Below are 24,274 nucleotides of genomic sequence, written 5' to 3'. Positions count from 1 at the left end.
CTTCATCTTTTTTTTTCTTAAATTGCTTTTCTTTCTTATATGTATATATATACACACACACATATATTTTAACAAGGAGATGAAAATGCCAAATGTCCCTGGATAAGCACAGTACCTGATGCAGTAAATAGCTTCTCTATGCTTAAAGTGTCAACACAGTCTACCCTTACCATTCTAAATAGCGTTAGGCAAAGACATTGGATTTCTCTGTGCCTTAGTTTCCACATCTAGTCAAGGAAAAGGGTAATTTCTTATTTCTCATTAATGTTACAAACATATGTAGTGAATATGAAGAAAATACTTTTTTTTTTTTTTTTTAATTGAGACAGAGTCTCGCTGTGTCACCAGGCTGGAGTGCAGTGGTGCAATCTTGGCTCACAGCAAGCTCTGCCCCCAGGTTCAAGCGATTCTCTTGCCTCAGCCTCCTGAGTAGCTGGGACTACAGACACTCACCACCATGCCTGGCTAATTTTTGTATTTAGTACTAGAGATGGGGTTTCACCATATTGGCCAGGCTGGTCTTGAACTCCTGACCTTGTGATCCACCCACCTCGGCCTCCCAAAGTGCTAGGATTACAGGCATGAGCCACTGCGCCTGGCTGAAAATGTCTTTGTAGATCAACATGTGCTGATAAATATGACACTTAGATTTGAGGGCAACAACAAATGGCAAGTTGTAGTCAAATTATGGAAAAATACTCAAACATGGGCAACTAGTGCCTCAAAACCTAGAAAGATACTTTCATAGATTATTTCATGAAGCAGCAGCAGCAGCCACATATAACATTAAGACTCTTCCAGGTCGGGCGCAGTGGCTCACGCCTGTAATCCCAGCACTTTGCAAGGCCGAGGCAGGCAGATCACCTGAGGTCGGGAGTTCGAGAACAGCCTGATCAACATGCAGAAACCCCATCTCCACTAAAATACAAAAATTAGCTGGGTGTGGTGGCACATGTCTATAATCCCAGTTACTCAGGAGGCTGAGGCAGGAGAATCACTTGAACCCAGGAGGCGGGGGTTGCTGTGAGCTGAGGTCACACCATTGCACTCCAGCCTGGGCAACAAGAGTGAAATTCCGTCTAAAAAAAAACTCTTCCAGCAAAGATTACCTTGATCACTGGCTTTAGGTTAATTTTATGTGGTCACTGGTCCAGGGCAAGAAGGAAGGTAAATTTCTGTCTATAGAAAAAGCCCCAGGCATGTCCCCTACTTTCACGTCTCTGGAAGCACCTTTTCCTCCTATTGGCCACTGCAATCCCACAGTTAGTTTAAGTGCCACGACAGTATCATGGAATAAGTACTAAGACTTATAGTCATCACAAATTTACCATTTTTTCCCCTAGATATCTACCATTAGCATTACATGATGTGAATGCCAATGGTACGAATTGTCTACACCACTGAATTAAATTTTGAAAACATCTACTGAGTTCTTTCTCCGTAACAAGACCATGGGTTAAGTGCTGTCCACTCCAAGAGAACACATGGGTCTTGCCATCAAGGGCAGTTTAAGATGACACTTTGCCATCTATCACATATCATAATGAAATATAACTGTAGATTATTGTTTTAAGCATGCCTATCCTATCCCCTCAACTAGACTATAAGCATCTTCAGGGCGAAGAAGGTATTACTTACTATTACCTAGGTCTGTGCCCCCTACACCTGGCATCAAATCCTTAAGTTCTAGTATTTGCTCTATCACCTTCCAGCTGGTGACCTAGGGGTTTTAATTTCTTTGAGCTCCAGCTTTTGCCCATGTGTACAACTGGAATAATTCCTGACTTATCTAACCCCATGGAATTGTGGTAAGATGCAAATAAAAAATTTAGGTAGAATTTTTTTTATAAATAAAAGGCATTATTATTGCTATGTTGCCAAGGCTAGTCTCGAACTTCTGGACTCAAGTGGTCCTCCTCTCTCAGCCTCCCAAAGTGCTAGGATTACAGGTGTGAGCCACCGTGCCTGGCTGGCATTATTATTGCTAATAAATGTATGCTGACCAATTAGGAATTCAAAGGAAGAACATACATTTTAGTTAGGGCTACTCAGAAGTCCTCATTGAAGAGGTGAAATTTGGTACAGTTCTTAAGACAAGCGGGATTTATAAAGAAAGGTGAAAGAAAACTTTCTAGGTAAGAGGAAGTCAAAGAAGTACAGTAAATGAGGCATATTAGACAATGAACAAAGGTCTTTTCACAAAATAGCAAAGGCTACATGTTAGTCTCTCAATAGGCTGATGATATTGAAGCTAAAGTTAAGGAGGTATTCGGAAGGTCAAAGAGAATCACTGTTAAGTGGGAAAATAACATGGTCAGAGCACATTTGGGACATTTAATTTTGTGATGGTGAGCAGAATGGAAACTCTTTGGAGGGAGAAAGTGAAGGAAGATAAGTAGATCAAAAGTAACCCTGCTGCGGTGTCTCAGGTGTAAGATAGCAAGGGTTTGAATTAGGGATGGCAGTGGGAATTTAAAAACTGGAAAGAAGAAAAAGAGAAAGGGTAAAAAAGACTGCAAAGAAAAACTAGCAGACCTTGGTGACTGACCAGATACAAATAAATATGTACAGATTGTGGGTAGAAGGGTAGAATGAAGGAATGTCAAGGATAAAGTCAATGACTTCTGAATGATTGGGAGTGAAAGGTATGGTGAGTTGTGAGGTTTTTTGTTTTGTTTTATGAGGGGACTGGAAAGGGATGAGAAGAGGAGAAGGACAATGATGGAAAATGACATTTAGACTATGGAGTTTGATGTCAACAGGAGATATCCAAGTGACATAAAATTGAAAGGAGGGTAAGTGTATAACTGATATTTTCAAAGGAGGGGAGGGGAAGACACAGAAGGGACCTGAGGGGAGTTTGGGCTTAGACATGTGGAAAGTTACCAAAGGAAAATACTTAGTAAGTGATTCGAAGTTCAAGACTGGAGCTCTGGGAGAGATTTAGCAACATAACTTCCCTTAAAAACATTTTAAATATTTGAGGTCTATATCTGTTGACACACAAAGATATTCATTATATATTATTAAGTTACTTTGGGATTTTATCCCTAAAGGCAGAACTAGCCATAGTTCTGAGAGTTATGATAAAAGGCATAGCCATAAACTAGCAAGTGATAAAAGGATAGCTAATGATACACAGTCAGTAGGAAAGGGGCCATCACGAGCTTCCACCCAATCGAGAACTTACATTTTGCTGGGTAAATTCTCTGAACATAGCTGCCAGCCTGTCATCCTCAATATCACAGTCAGTCTTGATAGCCACATTGAGAATGTGAATTGGTTCATCCCTGGGAACCTGTAACTCAAGAATACAAGCCAAAGAAATTATGAGGCTGGCCAATACAGATGCAGGTAGAAGTTATAATATTTGGTAGAATACCTGAAAAACAGATACACCCCACAGAATATTTTGGTTTGCCCAGCAGTAGGAATGAGCAAATTGAAACCACTGTCCAACAGCCACAGAGAGATTAAATAAAGTAAAGCATGTAACTTTTCAAAGATAAGGCAGCAGAGGCATTAGCAACAGGTGGCCCAAACTTTACTTGGTATGAAGTTGAAGATCACTATGTCTCACCTTTTTTACTAGTAAAATGGGGGTGAAACTATTTGCCATATCTCTTCACAGAATGTGAAGGAAAATGAGTGAAATAAGCCATCTGGACATATTCCCACATAATATATTTCCTTATAATTTATCAAACAATGGAAGTATCAAATCACGAAAAAATAACATCATAGAGGTAGAATAATTTATCTACTGAGAAGTAAAAAGAAATGATTTAATAAAAAGACAAAGTTTTAAACAAAATGCCAATTTTTTTTCCTGTAATCTAAAGTCCTCCATTCTCTGAGGACTATGATTGCACCATTAAGCAAAAATATAAGCCATGGCTGAATAAGAATTCCAGCAACCAAAGCCCAAATCCTTAAAACAACATTCAGAGATTCAGAGGCAGTTGCAATGGACATAGCTGAGCCCATTCTATACTATGGACTCCAAAATTAATATAGTTTTTTTTAAAGTTAGGATTTATATTCCACCTATTTCCAGAAAATACTTTGGTGAGGCATACAAAATTAAATACTATAAAGTGGGGTAAAATGATGAATTCTTTCCAATAATAGTTCAAAGTCAGAAAGATAGTATACAGTACAAGTCCCATGTCTGAGGGAACAAAGCAGTCTCCCAAAAGGGACATTATACCTTATCTTCATCATAAAGAGACGTGTGACCTGCCTCAGGGAATGTGGGACTCTGGGGTGGGGAGTCAGAGAAGCAGCTCATCACTTCATCAAAGATCCTAAAAAATACAAGAGAAACACCCACCATGAAACCCAAGTGGCAGGAAACTAACACTACCATTGCCAGCTGAGTCTAAAAGAATAATCTATCTTAGCCTGGGCTCAATAGTTAACTGAATAGAATCACCAGTGGCTAGAGGTGACATGCAAAATTTCACCAAGTGGCAGAAATTAGGAGGATGGATTGTTTAAACTTTAATAAACCATATATATTTTTTCTTTTTTAGAAAGAATGATCTAAAGCTTTTTTGTTTTGTTTTGTTTTCCTCATATGTAAGATGTGAGCACTGCTGTCATCATCAGTCTTAAAGTAACAGAAAGTGCCTGGAACTGGAGTAGTGACAGTCCAATGTAATTACCCCTCCCCCTAGGGTAATGCATCAGTATACATCAAGAGATAGATGCTGAATGCATTTAATCAAAAGATGTATCGTCTCTTGTGGGGCTCACTCTAGTGTTATGTTTAATTTCTCCTGACATTTCACTCATCACAGAGCAGACAGCTTCTTCTGTTAGCTCCTCAGGAAAAGATGGTTTTCGTTTGTTTCTTTTTTTCTGACCAGGCTCATACTACAAGTAGAGGCTTGTAGAAACTGAACGAGAGGTAGAAATGCAAGGATATATACCTTTCTGAGAGCATATACAGCAAGGGTTACATCTTTTTAGCTGGCTCATGGCTATTCGGGAGACCTTTATTCATTTTGCAGAAAGCTGAGACCCCAAAACACAGATGTCCATAGCTCCCCTTGTATAGACATAGTTCCACAACGTCTTACCTGACAAAATCTTCGAAAGTCCGAAAAGAGACCATTCCGCCCATCCGCTGACAAGGTGGAGTGAATGAGTTGTCCAACAGCACATCGCTGACACTAGCTACATGGGTCATGCCATAGTGGTTGAGGTTGGAGGAGAAGGACATTCTAAATGGTAATTCAATCACGTTCATTAGACAAGGAGGGTAGGAGCAAGGACTGGGAAAGTAACAGTAGGGAAAAGGAACTAGGACAAAACACTGAAGTAGGGTCAGGTTGCAGAGCAGATTTGGTTTTTTTACCCACTACGGATAAGGTTGTTTTGCTGGATTCATGTTAACCCTTTCTTTTGAATTTCCCCATATAAACTACATTTTCATCACTCCAAAATTTCTTCAAATAAAAAGCTAAGGACTGTTAGGAATTTCCAGGCAGTTTTAATACAATTACATTGTAAGATGTCCAATGAATGAATAGCACATAGGGGTTAAAAACCATCCTGCATCTTCCCCCTCCCTAAAGCATTCCCTCCTTTAAAAGGAAGTAAGCAAGCCAAGTGTGTTGTAACTATGCAATGCTTAAGGCATTTTGTTTTCTAGGAACTGTAATAGAGTAAGTATTCATAGATAAATAAAGAGATAGGTAGATATATGTATGTAAAACAACAATTATAATTAAGTCATCTGGAATGGTTTAGTAAATAATTATATAAAACATTAGGGTACAGAAACAGGTCACAGTCTATAAAAGGAAATTTACTGAGGAATTTACTTTTTCCTTTAATGGGTTGGTAGGGATAGTTACTGGGGTTACAGTTCTCCCTTTTTGAAAAGAGAGACATTTTTCAACCCCAAATTGCACGTTTTTCTTTTCATAGTTAAGCACTTCTATATCAAAACAAAAAAAATCTCCTTTGAAAGCCCTTAATAATTTCCAGCAACATACAAAAGGGCAGAGTATGGGTCTCAAAGTATGTGTAAGCATGACAAACAGCTGCTAAACAGAGATGCTTGAAGAGAACTGAACTGATTTGTTCAATCTAAAAACAATGAATCTCTATATTTCTTGTGCACCTTAACAGTACGTACTGATAAATAATACTGTAAAGTGTTTCTGAATGCTCAATCAGGACAGCCTGTTAGGAAGGACCAAGCTAAAGGATGCCTCCAAGACTTGCCTGACATGTTACCAGCATACTGATCTGAAGCAAGTTCAGGGCAAGGCAATGGCACTTGAATTTGGAGAACTGCCCCAAATATCTCCTTGAAGTACACCACCTGCAGTGTCGCAGGGGAAAGAGAGACGACAACGTGGACTTGGTATCTGGGTACATACTGTACCCTATCGCAAATCCTAATTATAAGGCAATGGAATTCTTTATAGGATGGGAGTGCTGCTCACACAGACTATAGAGACTGACACTCCAGGTTTTTATTCCTTTGGTGAGTGATGACTATGGAAAAGGTACATCATTTTTGACAGTACTCAGGAGTAGAAGGCAAAGTGGGAGAGGAAACCATTGATACCATGAATGAAACAAACAAATGAAACACACATCAAGCAAGTCTTAAACATGGTGCTCACTAGAAACTGGGATTCAGAGTTGTATTACCACAGAAGTGCTATCATCCTCCTCTTTTCTAGGATCACCAGATATATTTACTAAAAGAGCAAGTTTGTGAGGCATTGTATCTTTTCTACCTGCTTGGCATTAGACAGGAAAGATAAAAGGGTTCCAGACCACATTTAAAGGGAACTCCCTCTGAAGAAGCTATGTTTGTGGCAACCATGGGGTTAAGTACTTTTTTCACTCAACTGAACCCCATGGGAAATATCGACTATTCAGTTTCCCCTCACTGCTATGCTTGTGAACCAGGGCAGCTAAGGGCAGGCAGGAATGAGACAAGCCCACTCACCAAGGGAAGATTACAAGACCAATTAAAAGCATTCCCTTTCCTCTCCACATCCAAATTGGGATCTAAAAGCTATGATTAGTTTTGATTACTTAATATTTTAAAGGGAGAGGGACAAAATAAATGCAAATCTATATTTCCACATGTAGCTGATTATCTGCAAAGACCGTGCCATCAACTTACTATTGCTTTTGCATTTTGTGGATTCAATTCCAATCAGAATTGCTATCCTCTCAAACTTGCATTGTGTTGCCTTGCTTGGTTCAAGAGACAGGAGAAACCCAAAATACTAAAATATCACTTATGTTATGTTAGCCTAGAAACCTCTACACAGGGCTAAACACATCAAAATTTAAATATACTTTTCCAATGTTAATCTTATTACAGGTCTGAAATAAAAACTAACTATCATTCTAACACTTTAACACTTTAGAAAATTAACTAACAAACTGATAAAACATGAGATCAGCTATTTCTGGATCTGCACTCCTCTAAAAGGAGAAGCAAATTAGAGAAACTAAAAATTGTAAAAATTGTGAATAATTTGCCAGGATAGGAGTAACCTTAAGGGTTTCTCCTCTGAAAGCCCCAAAGTACACAGAGAACTTAGCAAAAGAAGATGCTGCTAGCAAGGCTGAACATAAGGCAGACAGACCCCCTACCATATACAGCTAGATAGGAGTTTCTCCATACCGAGGCTTTTCAAGTAGTGCTTTTTGAACAGCTGAAGAAAAGCTGAAGACATGTTTTCCAAACAGAAAGAATAATTTAGTATGTCCAAAGGGGAGCTCAGGACTCCCTAGCAGACAACACATTATCATGTCAAGTGTTATTTTCTTCCTGGTTTCACTATTATAAGTTACATAAAGGTGCTTTTAATTGGAAAAGAAACTAAACATACGGTACCTGTTTAGCGTAGGGATGTTCCCTCTGTAATTAAACAACCACAGTTAGTTACTGATAGGTTAGTGAAAGCCATAATAAAAGAATTGTCAGAGCAGATACAGACCAGTCGTGAGGAGCTCCAGTTTGGCAGCTCTGGCATTCAGCAGACATAATTAAGTGCTCATTACCCTTCAACCCCCAGGATGCCTCCAAAAAGGCATGCTCCTAACCTACCTCACTACAGCAGCTGTTGATGGAAAGGGTCAAAATGTATTTACCATGGATTTTAAAAATAGCTCTATTACCAAAAAAAAAAAAAAAAAAAATGCAGAGTAGTGGTAAAACACAGGCTAATGAAAATTAATTTAAGCTATATGATATGGTATATTAACTTAAGTTCCAACAAGAAATATAATTCTTCATGGGATTCTTAGAGACTCTTCTTTCTTGTTCCTATTACTGAAGGTGTAATAAGGAGGTCCAGAGAAGTTGATTCCATAGCTCCTCCTACCTTAATTGCTTTTCCAGGATATGTGACAGACCTACAAATTCTCCACCAAAGAAAAGTACCCAGGAATCTGGGTTCCCAGCTACCTGTTCTAAGTCTTTTTATCCATACTCTTCCTCCCATGAAGGAGAGCAGGGGGGAGGGTATTGTATTCTAGGAGCTTAAAAGAACTGAAAATCATGCAGAAAAGTAATGATAAATGATTCTATGATCAGAGCAGTATAAGTTGTTAAAATTAATTAATATTTTGTAATTAAATGAGTTTAGGGTCATAATGATTTTAAAAACTGCTGTTAGCTTAAAAACTCTAGGCCTTTCATAAATAAAACCTTACCTAAATTTGACTACCCTAGAACTTCCTTCTAGAGAATGTGCCAAAATCACGAAAGAAAGACCACGATAAGAATAGGAAACTACAAGGCACATCTCCCACATTCTCTTTGGCCTTTGCCACTAACTCTTTTTAAAAGATTTCTCCAACTGAAAAATAATCAAACAAATAAAAACCTTTATTTTCAATGTTAAATGGGCAAAGTTATACTTACCACTTACAATTTAGGGGCATTGTAAGGGGGCTGATTGGTTGATATCTTAACCTTCTAACATTCTTTTATCAGCGTTTAATCACTGTTGGGGTTTTCTAGCACACAGAGGACTTAATGGGCAGAACATGGTGGGTGGTGCTGATGATATGTGGGAAAGAAGATAGAGGGAGGAAAATGATGCACTTTCCATGGCAGTGGAAGGAGCAGAATAGACTGAGCAGGCCATATAAATAAAAAGCTGTGACATATCACTGCACACAAACTGTATACCTCATGTGATTTGTGAGTAGAAATGCTCTTTACATCAAACTTGTATCACAGAGTGAATTCATAAGGCAGCAAGAGCAACCTCCGAGTGCAGAAACCTGAACCATTGCTGTTTGGATTCCTTGAGCCTCTCACTCAGGAGAATGGGTTTTATTTTTACAAGAGATCCTTAGTTATAATGCACTTGGGCCTCATCAATACAGGAAAAATATGCACAGGTTCTAGAACAGAGGGAGGTACAGCTGAACAGAAAACTAACTGCAGATGCTAATGAGAATAGTCTTCCTTTTAAGATATAAAGGATGCTAAGGAAAGGGGCCACCTGCACAGTTTCTTACCATGAACCTCAGTTCAGAGAGAATTCTACAAGCAAAGAAACCTCAGGTTCCATTCATCCAGGTTTCTAGAGTTTAGAAACCAGTATAATCTCTCTCAACTGTTAACAAATGTCCTAATCTAATAAAATAATCTAACTGCTCCTGTAGCTACATTCTAATCCCTTTGGGAGTCTTCACAGGATGAGGGCCACGTTTTCAGTAGAAAAAGGCCTGAATTGAAAAGAACAACAAAAAGCCAGGCTTTCTCCATCAGCAACTCTCAAGCTCCTACAGAGAGCCCCCTGCTGCTTTGTTATAAGAATTATGCACCATCTACACAGTATGGGGTAAAAAGCAAAAACTCCCAACATCTCTAATTTTTAAAGGAATGGTCCCAAATCAATCATGTAAGTAGGTTTAGAGTCAGCTTCTCCACTTTGGTAGAAGAAGAATCTGTGGGGATGTAAGGGAGATAAGCAAGGAAGGAAGGAAAGATAAACTGTCTATTAACAGGTAAATACTTAGTCATGTCCATAATGATCATTTACATGTTTTCTTTTTTTAAGAAATAGAGATAAGGTCCCACCATGTTACCCAGGCTAGTCTTGAACTCCTGAGCTCAAGTGATCCTCCTACCTCAGCCTCCCGAAGTGCTAGGATTATAGGTGTGAGCCACCAAATCTGGCCACTACATATTTTTCATCCTATAGAAGGGCTATATGGTCAATTTAAGAATATGACAAATGTGGTGTATCACACACCACTGTGATACACCACACTCTGTACCAAAAAAAAAAAACAACAACAACAACAGAAAAAACCACACACACAACTAAGGGAGGAGATTGTATAGGAGTCAAATATTCCATTTATGTAGCTGAAAATAAAATTTGTCACATTCCACTGCATACTCATCATGCAAAAATAGTTAAACTAGGCTGGGCGCAGTGGCTCATTCCTGTAATCCCAGCACTTTGGGAGACTGAGGTGGGTGGATCACTTGAGCCCAGGAGTTTAAGACCAGCCTGGGCAACATCTCCAAAATCCATCTCTACACACACACACACACACACACAAATACAAAAGTTAGCCAGGTGTGGTGGCACATAGCATGCCTGTAATCCCAGCTACTCAGAAGGCTGAGGTGGGAGGATTGCTTGAGCCAGGAGGCAGAGGTTGCAGTTAGCCAAGATCATGCCATTGCACTCCAGCCTGGGTGACAAAGTAAGATACTGTCTCAAAAAAAAAAAAAGTAAAATTGCTCAAAGGCAATCAAGTGTATTTTCAAATACATAAATGGGATATAAATTCACTTCTTATCATCTGCTGTTTGGGCTATTCAAAACACTTATTATAGTGAATCTTCATTTACAACATTTGATAAATATTAGAACTACTTTCTTTCTAGTAGGTTAGCTCCATTTTACAGATATGATAACCAAAAAACCAAAGAGGATGCTTTCCAATGACACTGTTCAATATGGTGTCATAAACCACAATCTAGATCTGGCATTTTCTCATCTCCGCCCTCCAAGTTAGCATTCCACATCAATATAGATTTTAGAGAAAGACAAGAGAAATCCTGTGAATTCTGAGGTTCCTGGCACTAAGTCACCTCTGATTTTATTGCTCTGCCTGCTCAGAATGGCTGGAGAGCCTGATTCAATATGAATGCAAAGTTGAGTCGCCGCCTGCTAGCTGAACCCTCTTTAATTTAAGGAACACTGACTTCTCTGGCAGCCACAAGTTCTGTGAGCCTTTTTACCACCCCTTCCAGCTGAATTTCATTTGGCTTGATTCTAGCTGGCCCTACATAAATCTTTTATCATATAAAAATGCTCCTGATTCTTTTGCTTCCAAACTTGAAGAAGAAAAAAAAAGAGCCTATATGAAAATGATGGGGATGCATGCAAACAAGCAGTAGTTACATCAAGCTGTGACTGAAAGACAGTATAGGGCAACTCTTTTGAAATCAGGCAGCAAAGCAGAATCAGAAGAGGTCGGCTGAATAACCTACTAGCAGCCACTAACAGCAGTACCATAGGAGAAAGAGCAATTTGACTGGCTGTGACCAGTGGTGGTCTCTTTGCGTGACTATATTTCTGTAGGAAAATCCAAATCAAGAGCTGTAAAACACATCTGAACCATGTATTTCTACTGGCATCTCCCCCACCACCTCCTTGCAGTTCAGATGCCCTGATTCTGTTGCAGAGCTTTAGTTTACAATAAAATGATCGTTGCTTCATTTATTTGCAGCCCCTCCAAAGCCCCTTCTTTGCTCTGCTGGAAGATTTTGCTCTTTCTGAAACAAGTACACCAACAGAGCTACAGCATATTACTGTTGCCTGCCGTATAATTAGCTACGAACCCACAGCACAAAACTACAGGGATTTACAGGTGTCCTGGATTCTGATTTTCCTTCCCCCTGGACTCAGCTAGTCTTCCTTGACAAGAAGGGACCTTGGGCTACCCTAATGATATATTGAGAGTTTTAAACTCGACTCTCCAATATTACAAGTCTAGAAGTGCCAAAATAACACAGCAGAGACTAGAAGCTGAGCCATGGATACAGGAAAGCACTTTGGTAAGCACTTAAACCTGCTGAGAATCTTCTCTTCTGCCAGATACTTGCATCTTATCAGCAGACTACCCTGAATGAAGGAAGCAAGCATTGTAAGATTTCATGTATTTATAGCTCATTCTGGCTTGCTAACTACAAGGGCTCCCACTGCTGCTGAAAAAATGCTGCAAGCTGGATGACTTCCGAGTATCTCAGTACTATCCAAAGAAAGGTCTAATCTCTGAGTGTTAGATTATCAGAATTCTTGAGAATGGCAGTTGGCTACCAATTAGTCATATGGAAGGCTCCTGATTTCTAACCTTCCTTACGAATAAAAAGAAAGTCCAGAGGCCACCCACTGACAGCTGAACATTGAGGATGGATGCCAAGCAGCCTAAATTCAGCCATGACCAAAACACATGCTATCAGGGGAAAACACAGCCGACCTCTTCTGGATGTAAGACATGAGAAAAGGGAAGTATTTGAATTAAAACATTATAACACAGAAGACCAAATTCACAAGTAGCAAATAGCAGAGAAGGTGCAATGGAATCCGACTTAAGCATGGATTTCCATCTAGGAAACAGGTGGAAATAAACACCAATAGGTCCTCACCCATTATATATGTACAGAAACGTACAACAAAGTATACTTCCATCTCCTGCATCAAATGTGATGCTTCTTATTTGAATCACAGATTAAAGGTTAAAAAGATTAGTCATGTTCACTAGTGTATATTAATTATAAAAATCATTTGGAGTTTTAAATGGTGTACTCCCAGAATGTCATATTATATTATATAGAGACATATGCATAGGCACAATTTATGGGATAATATACTATACATATGTTTATATAAATATAGCTATATTTTAAAAGATCAAATACTGGTTGACTGAAGAATTTGTTTCCAGATTATTCTGAGGTACTTAATATGCCCAAAGCTTAGTGAAATCCTGAAGGTCAAATGATTTAATGAATTGTGCAAAATACAGACATTCAGGATGATGCTTCAGTGTAACAAGCTTTCCCATCTCCAGCACCAGTGAGTGATACTTAAGTTTCTGAATAGGAAAAAAGACAGACATATACAAAACTTGGGCTCCAAACCCTACGACTCACCAGGGGAAGAAGGAGAAAAAGGAACATTGAATGATATAGTTTGAACTCCAGGGTTAATTCATGTAAAACTCACTAAAGGGCTGGACTCACAGACGCTTCAATGAGAGAATTAGGTTCTAGAAGTCTGCATAATAACAAAATCCTCCCTTAGTATAGACCAGTTGCCCTGAATATTCCTGCACCACAAAAACAACTTGGGATAGTCACTTCTCTTTCAAGAACACAAGTCAGTTAAAACAATGACATATTAAAAAAAAAAAACCCTCCCCTCAAAAAGAATCACATAGCCTTTAAATGCTAAGAAGGTAAAAAAGGAAACACATACAACATACACATGTTACATATATATATGTGTGTGTGTGTGTGTATATATATATTTCTAACTATGCTTAACTCAGAAAAATCTCTTTAGCTGCTCTTCAAGTGAAGGAAATTTTAGAAGTAAAGGGTAAATACAGACCAGGAGCTTCCCTGAGTGAAGCTCTAATAACTGGATCCTCTGGTGAATAAGACCTACAGATGCCAAATAAGTTGGAACTACAGTCCCCAGAAAAAAATTTAGAAGTATTTGGGTAGAAGATCAAAAAGGAGACGATAGACCTCGACTGACGCACACCTAACAAGAAGGATGAAACAGGAAGTCACACAGACTAGGAATAAACTATTCAGTCATCTGCTTTTTTAAAAAATTATGGATTACTAGAAAAAAAATAGTCAAATTATACCAAAAAAGAGTAAGCACATGTCAAACAATGCAAAGTCCTATGATGAATTAAAACAAAAATAAAAATGTACCAACTATGTTACTACACAGCAACTGTTCAAGTGTGCTAAAAACGGCTGTCTTCTCCTTTTTAGAGGCTCCGTCATTTGCAATATATTTTGCCTACTTCTCCAAAAATCAAAATAGGTCCTAATAAGACACAGGTCTTTAATCCCAACAGTAACCAAGGGATTTTCCTGGGAAAAACAAAAAACAAAAAACAAAACTCTGCTGCCAGTTTGCAGACAGAGTGCCATGTTTCACCCCAACCTATGGAAGCTAAATCACAGTCAAAAAACAAACTACATGACTGGGAATTATAGTAAGAGGAGTTAAGAAACAAATAAGGCCGGGCGCAGTGGCTTACACCTGTAATTCCACCACTTTGGGGGGCCAAGGCAGGTAGATCACCTGTGGTCAGGAGTTGGAGACCAGCCTGACCAACACGGAGAAACACCGTCTCTACTAAAAATGCAAAATTAGCTGAGTGTGGTGGCGCATGCTGTAACCCCAACTATCGGGAGGCTGAGGCAGAAGAATCGCTTGAACTCAGAAGGCAGAGGTTGCGGTGAGCCAAGATTGCGCCACTGCACTCCAGCCTGAGCAAAAAGAGTGAAACTCCATCTCAAAAAAAAAAAAAAAAAAAAAGCTGCAGGAATGGAATTCCATACACAATGAGATTGCAGTCTTGCTTTGATATTACAGCTTATTAAGACACTTCCAATGATGTGCTGGACAAATTTTGTCTACTTCAAAAACACCCAGCTAGGAATGTGAAGACCAAGTGCAAGGAAAGAAAACACAAAAAATTGGTTAACCAAAATACCGTGGCTCATGCCTGTAATCCCAGCACTTTGGGAGGCCGAGGCAGGAGGATCACAAGGTCAGGAGATCAAGACCATCTTGGCTAACACGGTGAAAACCCATCTCTATTAAAAATACAAAAAATTTGCCAGATGTGGTGGTGGGCGCCTGTAGTCCTAGCTACTTGGGAGGCTGAGGCAGGAGAATTGTTTGAACCCGGAAGGCGGAGCTTGCAGTGAGCCCATATCGTGCCACTGCACTCCAGCCTGGGCGACAGAGAGACAGAGCTGAGACCTCTTCTCGAAAAAAAAAAAAAAAACCTGTTTTCTCCCCCAAGAATTTTTGGTCTGCACTAGGTATGGCAGCACATGCCTGTAGTCCCAGCTACTTGAGAGGCCGAAGCAGGAGAATTATTTTGAGACCAGCCTGGTAACATGGCAAGACCCCATCTCTACGGGAGAAAAAAAAAAAAAATTGGCTTGTTAACCTCAGTTGGGAAAAATATAAAATTCTGTTTTGCATTGATAAGTAAAATATGTATGATTCATATACCTTTTCTTTATTCTCACTAATTTTTAAAGCATGCATAAAATATTGTGTAACATCTATAATATCAAGTGTGGATAATTCCTGTAACTACTAAGAATAAGCAACATAAGAATAACAATTTTTCTTCTCTCCAAGGGCATTACCAGTAACAAAAAAAAAAAAAAGAGTGGTCAGTGTGACTGTCCTAATTAATTTGGTCTAAGTTGAACTGTCTAATATAGCAGCCACTAACCACATGCAGCTAGGGTAGTATTTGAAATATGGCTAGTTTATATTGAGACATGCTGTAAGTATAGAATACATGGTAAATTTCAAAGATACAGTATGAATAAAAGAAAAAATATTAACAATTGTTATTACATATTGAAATGGCATTTTGGATACAATAGGTTAAATAAGATGCTATTTGAATTAATTTTATCTGTTTCTTTTTACTCTTTTAAATGTGGCCAGTAGAAACTTCTAAATAACGTGGCTTGTATTATATTTCTATTTGGCAGTACTAGTTTAGAAGTAGTGACTGTCAATTATAGATGTTCATCAGAGTTCACAGGAGCTTTTCAAAGTGGTCACCAGGACTCTAATCCAAAATGAATCAGGTCTTGAAAGTCAGGACCCCAATATGTGTATTTTCAAATTGCCCCTCAGATAATTCTGAGAATCATTAATCTAGAGGTTAGTGGACATAATTGAGCCTTATAGGACTGGGAGTAGAACAAATACTGGTAGCCCTCTATAACTTCTTTCTGTAGAATGAGAAACAATATGCTTTTTGCCTGCTTGATCAAAACAATAACAGAAAAAAATAAAAAAGTACTGGAGTTAGAAAAAAGTTAGAAAAGTACTTGGCTCAAAACTAGCTAAATCTAAAACAGCTTAGATTTCTGTTTAAGGATGAGCAGGCCTATTGTATAATAAAGACTTTGGCCATTGTCTCTGGTTCCTGGAAGAGAGACTAAATCCTTAAAATTTCCCAAGTAACAGGAGTGTCACTGGATCACATCTGAGTTTATGCTAAGAGATGAGATGACTCAGGAGGGGAGCTGGTCACTAGAAAGACCAACTAGATGATTAGAGGGTTGAGGGCTTTCAGCCAGCCGGACCTCTGGGAGGGGAGATTGAGTTTAATCATGTAGGCTACGATTTAATCAAGCATGCCTACGTAATGAAGCCCTGATTTTAAAATACTCTGGACACTGAAGGTCAATGGAGCTTCTTGGTTGGTGAACACATGGATGTGCTGAGAGAGTTGATACACTCTGATTCCACAGGGAATGAACAGGGAAGCTCTGTGTTTGAGACTGTCCCACACTTCACCCTAAGCGTCTCGTGCTTTTTGCTGATCCTGACAATAAAACTGTAGTGCTTGAACTCTGTGAGTTGTTCTGAGGGAATTATCAAACCGAGAAAACTGAGGGGACCCTCAAATTTGTAGCCAGTTGGTCAGAAGTGCAAGTGGCTGGGGCACCCCATTTATGGCCCCATCTGAAGTAGGGACAATTTGGTGGTGGACTGAGCCCTTACTTAGCCTGTGGCATCTGATCTAACTTCAGATGGCTAGTGTCAGAATTCAATTGCAGTACACCAGATGGTGTCACAATAAGGCTATAAATCCAAATTATAACAAAAACATTTGGGGGAAAAATACATATATTCATTTATATTATATATATCATTATATATATTATGTATATAATCTTATAAAACTAAATTCAAGTAGTAAATCTGCAATAACTGAACAAGCTATACTCTGAAACTGAATATATCATTTTATGATCAAACCTGATCATTTGATCCTAAACAAAAGAACTTTAGATACAAAAAAAAATTAAAGCAATTTTAACATTTTTCTGGTTTTCACAAAGATGATTTTATTTTTCCTTTTTATTTTGCAATTATCTCCACCTTCACAGTTACACCAATAATAATGATGACAATAACAATAACAATCCACCAGGTTTAGAATTACACTGACAACCAAGGGAGACTTCAGGGAGATTACAGGATTACTGTTATGTTCAAGTCTGATCTTTATCCACAGGCATGTCCAGATGTTGGGAGGGACAGGCGTACAAGTTTTGTAACCACATTGAACTAACCAAGATTCACACTCTTGACATAGAAAGGTGAATAAGATTTCTTAACAAAGCAGTCAAGAAGAATTCCTCTCATTTTTCAGCCAACATTCCCTCACCAAACTGGACATACCCTCAAATAAAAAAAAGTAGTACAGGGAGAACAATTAAGAAAGACAAGGAGAGTGATGAGGAGGGAAGGAAATCAGAAGCGGCCCTGCAGCCCGACTACAAATCACTGCCCAAAGGGAAGCAGGAGAAAACAGAAAGAAAAGGAGAACTGCCCTGAGAATTACAAAGAGCATTAAGTATAGAGTGTAGTTCTCTACAATTATTCAAGGAATGCAGGAAAAGAAAGAAGACTGAGTGCTGTGCCCATGTGTGCCATGAGTACTTCGCCGCTCACTGAAGGACAACCATTCGTTTCTAGAAAATGAGATTCTGAAATCCATGGAGGCAAAAATGTACCGAGAGATGCTTGCTAAATCAAGGATATATGCTTTTCTCTGCCAGCCGTAAGGTATTTTTGAGGTAGAGAAGTGAAAGGATATTCTGAGACAAAGAAGAGAGGTACTTTTTCTGAAGATGCCTCTGCTCATCTGCCGACCTCTGCTGGATCAACAGTGGCATCCAGTGGCCAAAAGTCTCAGCACAGACTTCTTTGTCTCCAGAAAGGGTTTCTATTGCTTTGGATGAAGTGGCAATTTAGAACAAAACCATTTCGGGTGTCTATAACTAAGGCTCCCCAAAGACACAGTACTTTGTAATACCAAGTGAAGAACCAAACGCCATAAAGAAGAAATGGAGAGGGGCAGGTTAAGACTGGCTGTGGTATTTATATTTTCTGTGGTATTACTAAAAAGAATGAAAGTACAGGAGGGGATGAACCTCTGTGTGGGTGGAATTCACAGATTTTCATTGCCTTAGAATACTTCTTAAAAGATGAGTCTGTAAGATATTTTCATTTTAAAACAAAAGCAATTCTGACACAAAAATGTCCATATGTACATTTTATTTTTTAAAAGACACAGGAAGGGACAAATAATGTAATTATCATGGCTTAATTCAGTAATTTATTTGAGATTAAGAAGTTTGGTTCTGAAATATAATTTTTAAAAACTGATTGCTAAATTCAGGTTGTCTGTTTTAGGGCGACAATGAAACTGGCTTAGGTATAACCTCAACCCATAGCAAACATACAGAAAAGAAAAGCATTCCACCCAAAATATTTTCTTGGTCTAATTGCCGATTTAAATTGTTAAAAAAGAGTGATTTTTCTGGCAAAGTTCTAGCAAGTAAAATGCTAGTAAATTCTTTCTATTTTTTTAAAAAAGAAACTATTTCCTCAGTGACATAATACAAGCAAGAATGAATGGAGTAATCCTAAACTTTCATCTTACTTAGACCATAATTTGTCTCTTTAGATCAAAGAAGTGAGCACCAAAAGGCTCTTCTCTTATGGTCATATTGTTCATTTTTTGCCCTACATTTCTAATTAAAAAAACATGGAATTGTCATACACATTACTCCCCTTGATTCTCATGGTATACCTCTGGCTGGCTCAGGTGCACATACCACCTCAAACTCACCTGTTTGGATGAGATGTGGGCAGCATGAACTGGAATTCCACCACACAGGTGTTGTCCTTAAGCTGGCGGTGTTGTACGCTGTTAAGTTCATAGGCAATATAAGCCCTTCGAACATACACCTGGTTCAAAAGTAATCCTCAGTAAATAAATTTCAAAAACAGAAATTAAGAAAATAGCCCAGAAAAAGAGTCTTGAAACGAGGTATCTGAGGCAGAAGGTGCTCTGTGGGGAGAGAAGTCCCAAGGCCCTCTGTATACATACATATCTTGCTTTAATTAATAAAGCTGGAGTCTTAATACTACACCCATGACTACTAATGAAAACAAAACTAGGCGGCCTCTGCTGGATACCTATGTGTACTGTAAACCTTCTTTCACACTAACCTAAACCCTGGAGAAGGTTTAATCTTTAGCAAAAGACAGCATCTAGAACTACAACTATTAATCTATTAAGCATGATCATTTCAAGAGAAGATTAAGCAGTGAGGAAAATGAGAGGTGCTGATTTTGAGCCGCTTACAGAGTGAAAATAGAAGACACAAGCAATCACAGTTCAACTCTTTTACTATCTCATGTCTTTGTTTTGTGCCTTCCCCAACTTCCCCACCCACTCAAAATCAGTTTTCAGCAAACCCTGATCAAAAGCAGTAAGGTATAAACAGTAAGACATAATTGGACATATAATATCTCAAATACATGAACTTGACTCAAGAGTTAAAGGAACAGCAATAAAATAAAATAAAAATAAATTTAAATTAAAAAAAGAAACAGCAATAGGCTACATCGCCGCAAAAACTGTCAGTGCAACCTCACACATTTCACAGCAAATTTGCCATGCACATAAAATGCTACCTGAGATTCTATGGCACGGGAAGTATATAAGAAAGCTTCTCATTAGATGACATGAAAACACTACAAAACACTTAAATGTTTTAAAACTTTTGGCATTTACTGAGTAGGATAATTTACATTCTACCACAAAATACAAATAAAAAGTAACACAAAGGAGCTAGCAACAGACTACCATGATGTTACATTACATAAAATCATCTAAAACACTTTTTCCCCATCTTCAAAAAACATCTATTTGGCAACTTTACAGTGGTATTCAGGGCCTGCAATTTTTGTGCTTAATGAGGTAGTGTGCTGTAGTGGAAACAGAAGTCTTTGGAGTCAGATTAGCTTGAGTTCAAATGCAAACTCTTCCACTTATTATCTGTGTGATTTTGGACAAATCACTTAACCTCTCAGAGTCTCACTTTCTTCTTACTTCCTAAAGTAACTGTAGGATTAAATGAGAAAAATAAAATACCTAAAACACAGTTCATTAAATGCTATTACTTTCTTTCCTTTGAGGAAGTATTTCATAAGAGCTGCTTGACAATCCAAAACATAACTAAAATCCATTTTAATTTGGCCCAAATCACACAATGGTAAGATGACACATGCTCTGATCAGCCATATATTTTCACTTTTTGTGTTACAAGGAATCCTAACTCATGAAATGGGAGAATTCAAATACCTGGAAAATAGAAACTACTGAAAAATGCTGGCAGCTGTTTTCCTGTGATTGGAACCTAGAAGCTGGTGATGAGTTCAGATGAAACACTTGAGTAAAGTATCTGAGTAAGCACATACTGTTTCAGAGGAGAAGAGACTAACTACCCTTAAGAACCAACCTTAAGGCCAGAGAACTAGAACTCACATGGCAGCCAAATGGATATAAGAAACCAGCTAGAAACAAAGCAAAAGGTCATGTCCCATTACCATAAATACTCACCTCCAGAGCTGCCATCCTCACTACTTGGTTGCTGTGATAGAAGAAGTTTGGTAGGACATCAAAAATAGATGTTTCTGATAGGATGAGTTTCTAGAAGATACAAAGACAGGCTTAAGCCTTACATCAAAAGGAGAACAATTTCAGTGGACACTATTTGGCATTTGAAGCATTTAGTGAAACCTAAGAATTTTGTCTCTGAATGCCGTAATCTCTCTGTGCCTCAACTTCCTGAGCTACAAAATGGAGAAAATAATAATACCTATCCTCATAGGGCTGTTGTATTATATGAGTAAATACATGTAAAATTCTTAGAATACTGAATTAACAGTACATTATTTGTATGCTAATATAAGTGTTTATGACTATTATTCTTTTCTGACATTTATCTGTACTCTCTAAATATTGTCTTCACCAGGCATGGTGGCTCACGCTGTGAGGCATGCAGATCACTTGAGGTCAGGAGTTCGAGACCAGCCTGGCCAACATGGCAAAACCCTGTCTTTGTTAAATATACAAGAATTAGCTGGGCGTAGTAGTGCGTGCCTGTAATCCCAGCTACTCAGGAGGCCAAGGCACAAGAATCGCTTGAACTCAGGAGGTGGAGGTTGCAGTGAGCCGAGATTGTGCCACTACACTCCAGCCTGGGTAACAGAGTGAGACTCTGTCTCAGAAAAATTAAATAAAATAAATATTGTCTCAATACTCCACTATGGTAAACCCTAGATTTGAACCCCAGTTGAAACCCTAGATTTCAGCTATTAACCAAATAAGAAAAAACATCCTTCTTTCCCCTCTAGATTCCCAGGAAGAAATGTTACAGAAAGTCTAAAGATTCCCCTGGGCCAGATATAACAATGGTATCCTTGTTTCCAGGTAGAAAAATATAGTTATTCCTGAGAAGATAATGTTTGAAAAATAATTGTGGCAGTCCTTCTGATTAGCAGTAAAATTAGCCAATAATCTCTTAAAAACGAGCTTTTTATAAAGCTTACTAGTATTAACATAAAATTAAAATTAAATGATACTTAAATAGCTTTGTCTCCAGAAGAGTAACAACTACGTATGTGTACATCTGATTCAAATATCATAAATCATTATAGAAGTGTGTGTGTGTGTATATATATGTGTGTGTGTGTGTGTGTGTGTGTGTATATATATATCAGAAATCAACCAGCCTTGTTATTTAATTCTGGCCTAGAATACTTTCTAGGTAAAGTACAAAGATAAAGACTTCAATAGGACACTTCTATCAAGGCAGGCCTATTTGATTTTTAAGCTAAGCCACAATTCTAACAGCATTTGTATGAAAAAAAAATTCCTAAGTATAAATCGTTTTAGAAAGTCAAGGTATGAAACTTCATTACATGGAAAATCAAAATTAATTAATTAATTGATTACTTAAACTATGCTTGAGAATAAAGGAGATAAGAGTCCAGAGAGGCAGGAAAGGGCTATATATATATATATATATATACCTGCAGGTTCTCAATGCAAAATTGATGTCCATACATGTCAATAGCTGATAGGAAGATAGACTCTACTTGGTTATGGCGAAGCTCGTATGATGGCAAATGGGAGGCAATAAGAACCTAGAGTGAGAACAAAATAGGAGGCACACGTTCCTCAGGGAGTGATTATTCTAGGCTCCTATTAGGCAGCTCTGATACAAAAGCAATAAATATAAATCTATAAGTGCAGGCATCACAGATAAAACAGAGACCAAGTAAAACAACTTCTAGGTCCTGTAACATAAAGCCAATGCCACCAAATACTGAATCTCAGTTGACTCTCACCATGATTTGCGTTGTGCCAATTTCCCATGGTGGGTAGGGGGAAGGGAGAGAAAACTGCTTCAATCAAGTTCCATCAGTGTATGTGATTTACCATTGCAAAGCTGCTGGTCCTGGGGACTGCATGACTAGCTGTTAATTGGGAATCAGGTCTGGCAGGGAGCAGCTGTGGGGAAGGTAGATGCAGCAGAGCTAGCCTTTTGCAACTCTGAAGTAGAAAGAAAGACAGGGAAAGCTGCTTTGACAGCCCCAGGTACTCAGCGCCAAGGAGAAGGCGTCAGGAAGTAACACCAGTGTGTGTGAGGGGCAGAGAGAGTGAAAGCAGTGTCACAAACAAACAAACAGTGACACAGTAGGATCTGAATACCCTCAGCAGGTCACTGAGAGGTTCAATAGCTTTGAGTAGTTCAGTGACATGGATACAATTGTAGAGAAAGCAGAAGGTCACTGAACAGCTTCAAATGCTGCTTCCTTGTCAATGCCCATGCACTGAAACACAAAGGGAGCGCCAACTCTTGGCTTCCCTGCTGAAACCTTTTGGAATGGAAATGAAGACTTCAGGGTGAAACTAACTGGACTTCTCTGGGGTTGTTCTGATTGCTACCACCTAAGATTCATTTCGTTATCTTTCTGCTTTCCACACTTGATTATTTCCTGTACACTTGGAAGTTTTCATCTGCTTCTAAGCTCCCTTTGGGAAGTAAGAAATATTGAGTCTATTTCCTTCCCTGAGTGTCCTTGCCTCCACCTGACCCTGGTTTACTATCACAGGGCTACTCGGGAGGGAAGGGAATGATACCAGGATTTTTTTTAATGTGGAAAGGGCATCTATTTTAAAGAAATGCAGCATTAATCTTGTCCTTTCTCTTTAAAAAACATACCACATGAAAACATTTGTTCTGAGGAAAATGTGACACATATAGAAAATAACATGTTTTTTGTAAGATGATTAAGCAAAAGTTCATTGTGTCTAGGACTGCCTAATCTATGAAAGCCATCCCTCCTTTAAGAAAACCAACAAATGGCCTTACCTGGCGTGCTCGAAGTGCCACTTTAGCATTGGTAGTCTTACTGAGTTGAGTTAGCTCTGTGAGAATATTCAGCAGCTCATCAGTGAGAGTAGGGTCCCGGCCACACAACTGATCCTAATTGTTAATGTAAAAAAGAACATAGATAGCCAGATTAAAAAGAACAGGTGGATAGGATTTTGAAATAGAGAAAAGGAATGAAAACAAAGTAAACCCAGTTGGATTGATAAGAAAACGCAAACTTCCTATTACTTTTACCCTAAACAATGTGGTAAAGAAGATCCCAGAGGAAGTTTGGCTAAGGAGAGGCAGTCCAAATCCCTCATTCTAAATTCCTAACGTATTTCCTTATAAATCAACACTATACTTTTAACACACAGAAGAAATCATTAGAGACCACTAAAAGGGGCCAAAGGGATTCTGAGGAAGAAATAATAGATTATGTCTCAAAGTTTTAAGAGAAAGTTTTAAATAATAGGGACTAAAGGCCTTCCTGTTTCCCTTCCCACTTTTGGAAAGAAGGTAGATATAAGGAAAAAAGAACCATCCCAGTGGTTTTCATCTCATAAACCAAATTTTCAGCAACCCAGGCAGATGCAAAACAGAAACACAATAATAAATTATTTATTTATAAACACACACTAACTAAAAACACCATCTCATACGCTGGCAATTCTGTACCCCAAATCATTTCTCTTCTTCCTGTACCAAGAATCATTC

The 24,274-nt window shown here is 38.5% G+C and overlaps 1 protein-coding gene across 4 annotated transcripts in view; it reads right to left on the bottom strand.

Moving 5' to 3' along the window:
• The window catches only part of ACACA (acetyl-CoA carboxylase alpha), a 355,889-nt gene that overhangs the window by 117,548 nt on the left and 214,067 nt on the right, over nt 1-24,274 (bottom strand). For all 4 annotated transcript variants that reach the window (XM_011990217.1, XM_011990219.1, XM_011990218.1 and 1 more), the window contains 8 exons: nt 23,558-23,671; nt 22,212-22,325; nt 20,737-20,826; nt 18,958-19,076; nt 7,880-7,903; nt 5,085-5,228; nt 4,211-4,307; nt 3,191-3,298 (listed from right to left, as the gene is read on the bottom strand). In XM_011990217.1, the coding sequence (XP_011845607.1) occupies nt 3,191-3,298; nt 4,211-4,307; nt 5,085-5,228; nt 7,880-7,903; nt 18,958-19,076; nt 20,737-20,826; nt 22,212-22,325; nt 23,558-23,671 (810 nt within the window). The remainder of the gene's footprint in view (nt 1-3,190; nt 3,299-4,210; nt 4,308-5,084; nt 5,229-7,879; nt 7,904-18,957; nt 19,077-20,736; nt 20,827-22,211; nt 22,326-23,557; nt 23,672-24,274) is intronic.

This window comes from Mandrillus leucophaeus, unplaced genomic scaffold (assembly GCF_000951045.1).
Source record: "Mandrillus leucophaeus isolate KB7577 unplaced genomic scaffold, Mleu.le_1.0 Scaffold374, whole genome shotgun sequence".
Classification (NCBI taxonomy): Eukaryota; Metazoa; Chordata; class Mammalia; order Primates; family Cercopithecidae; genus Mandrillus; species Mandrillus leucophaeus.
Note: the sequence above shows the minus strand (reverse complement) of the source record. Positions and strands in the feature narration are given on the sequence as shown.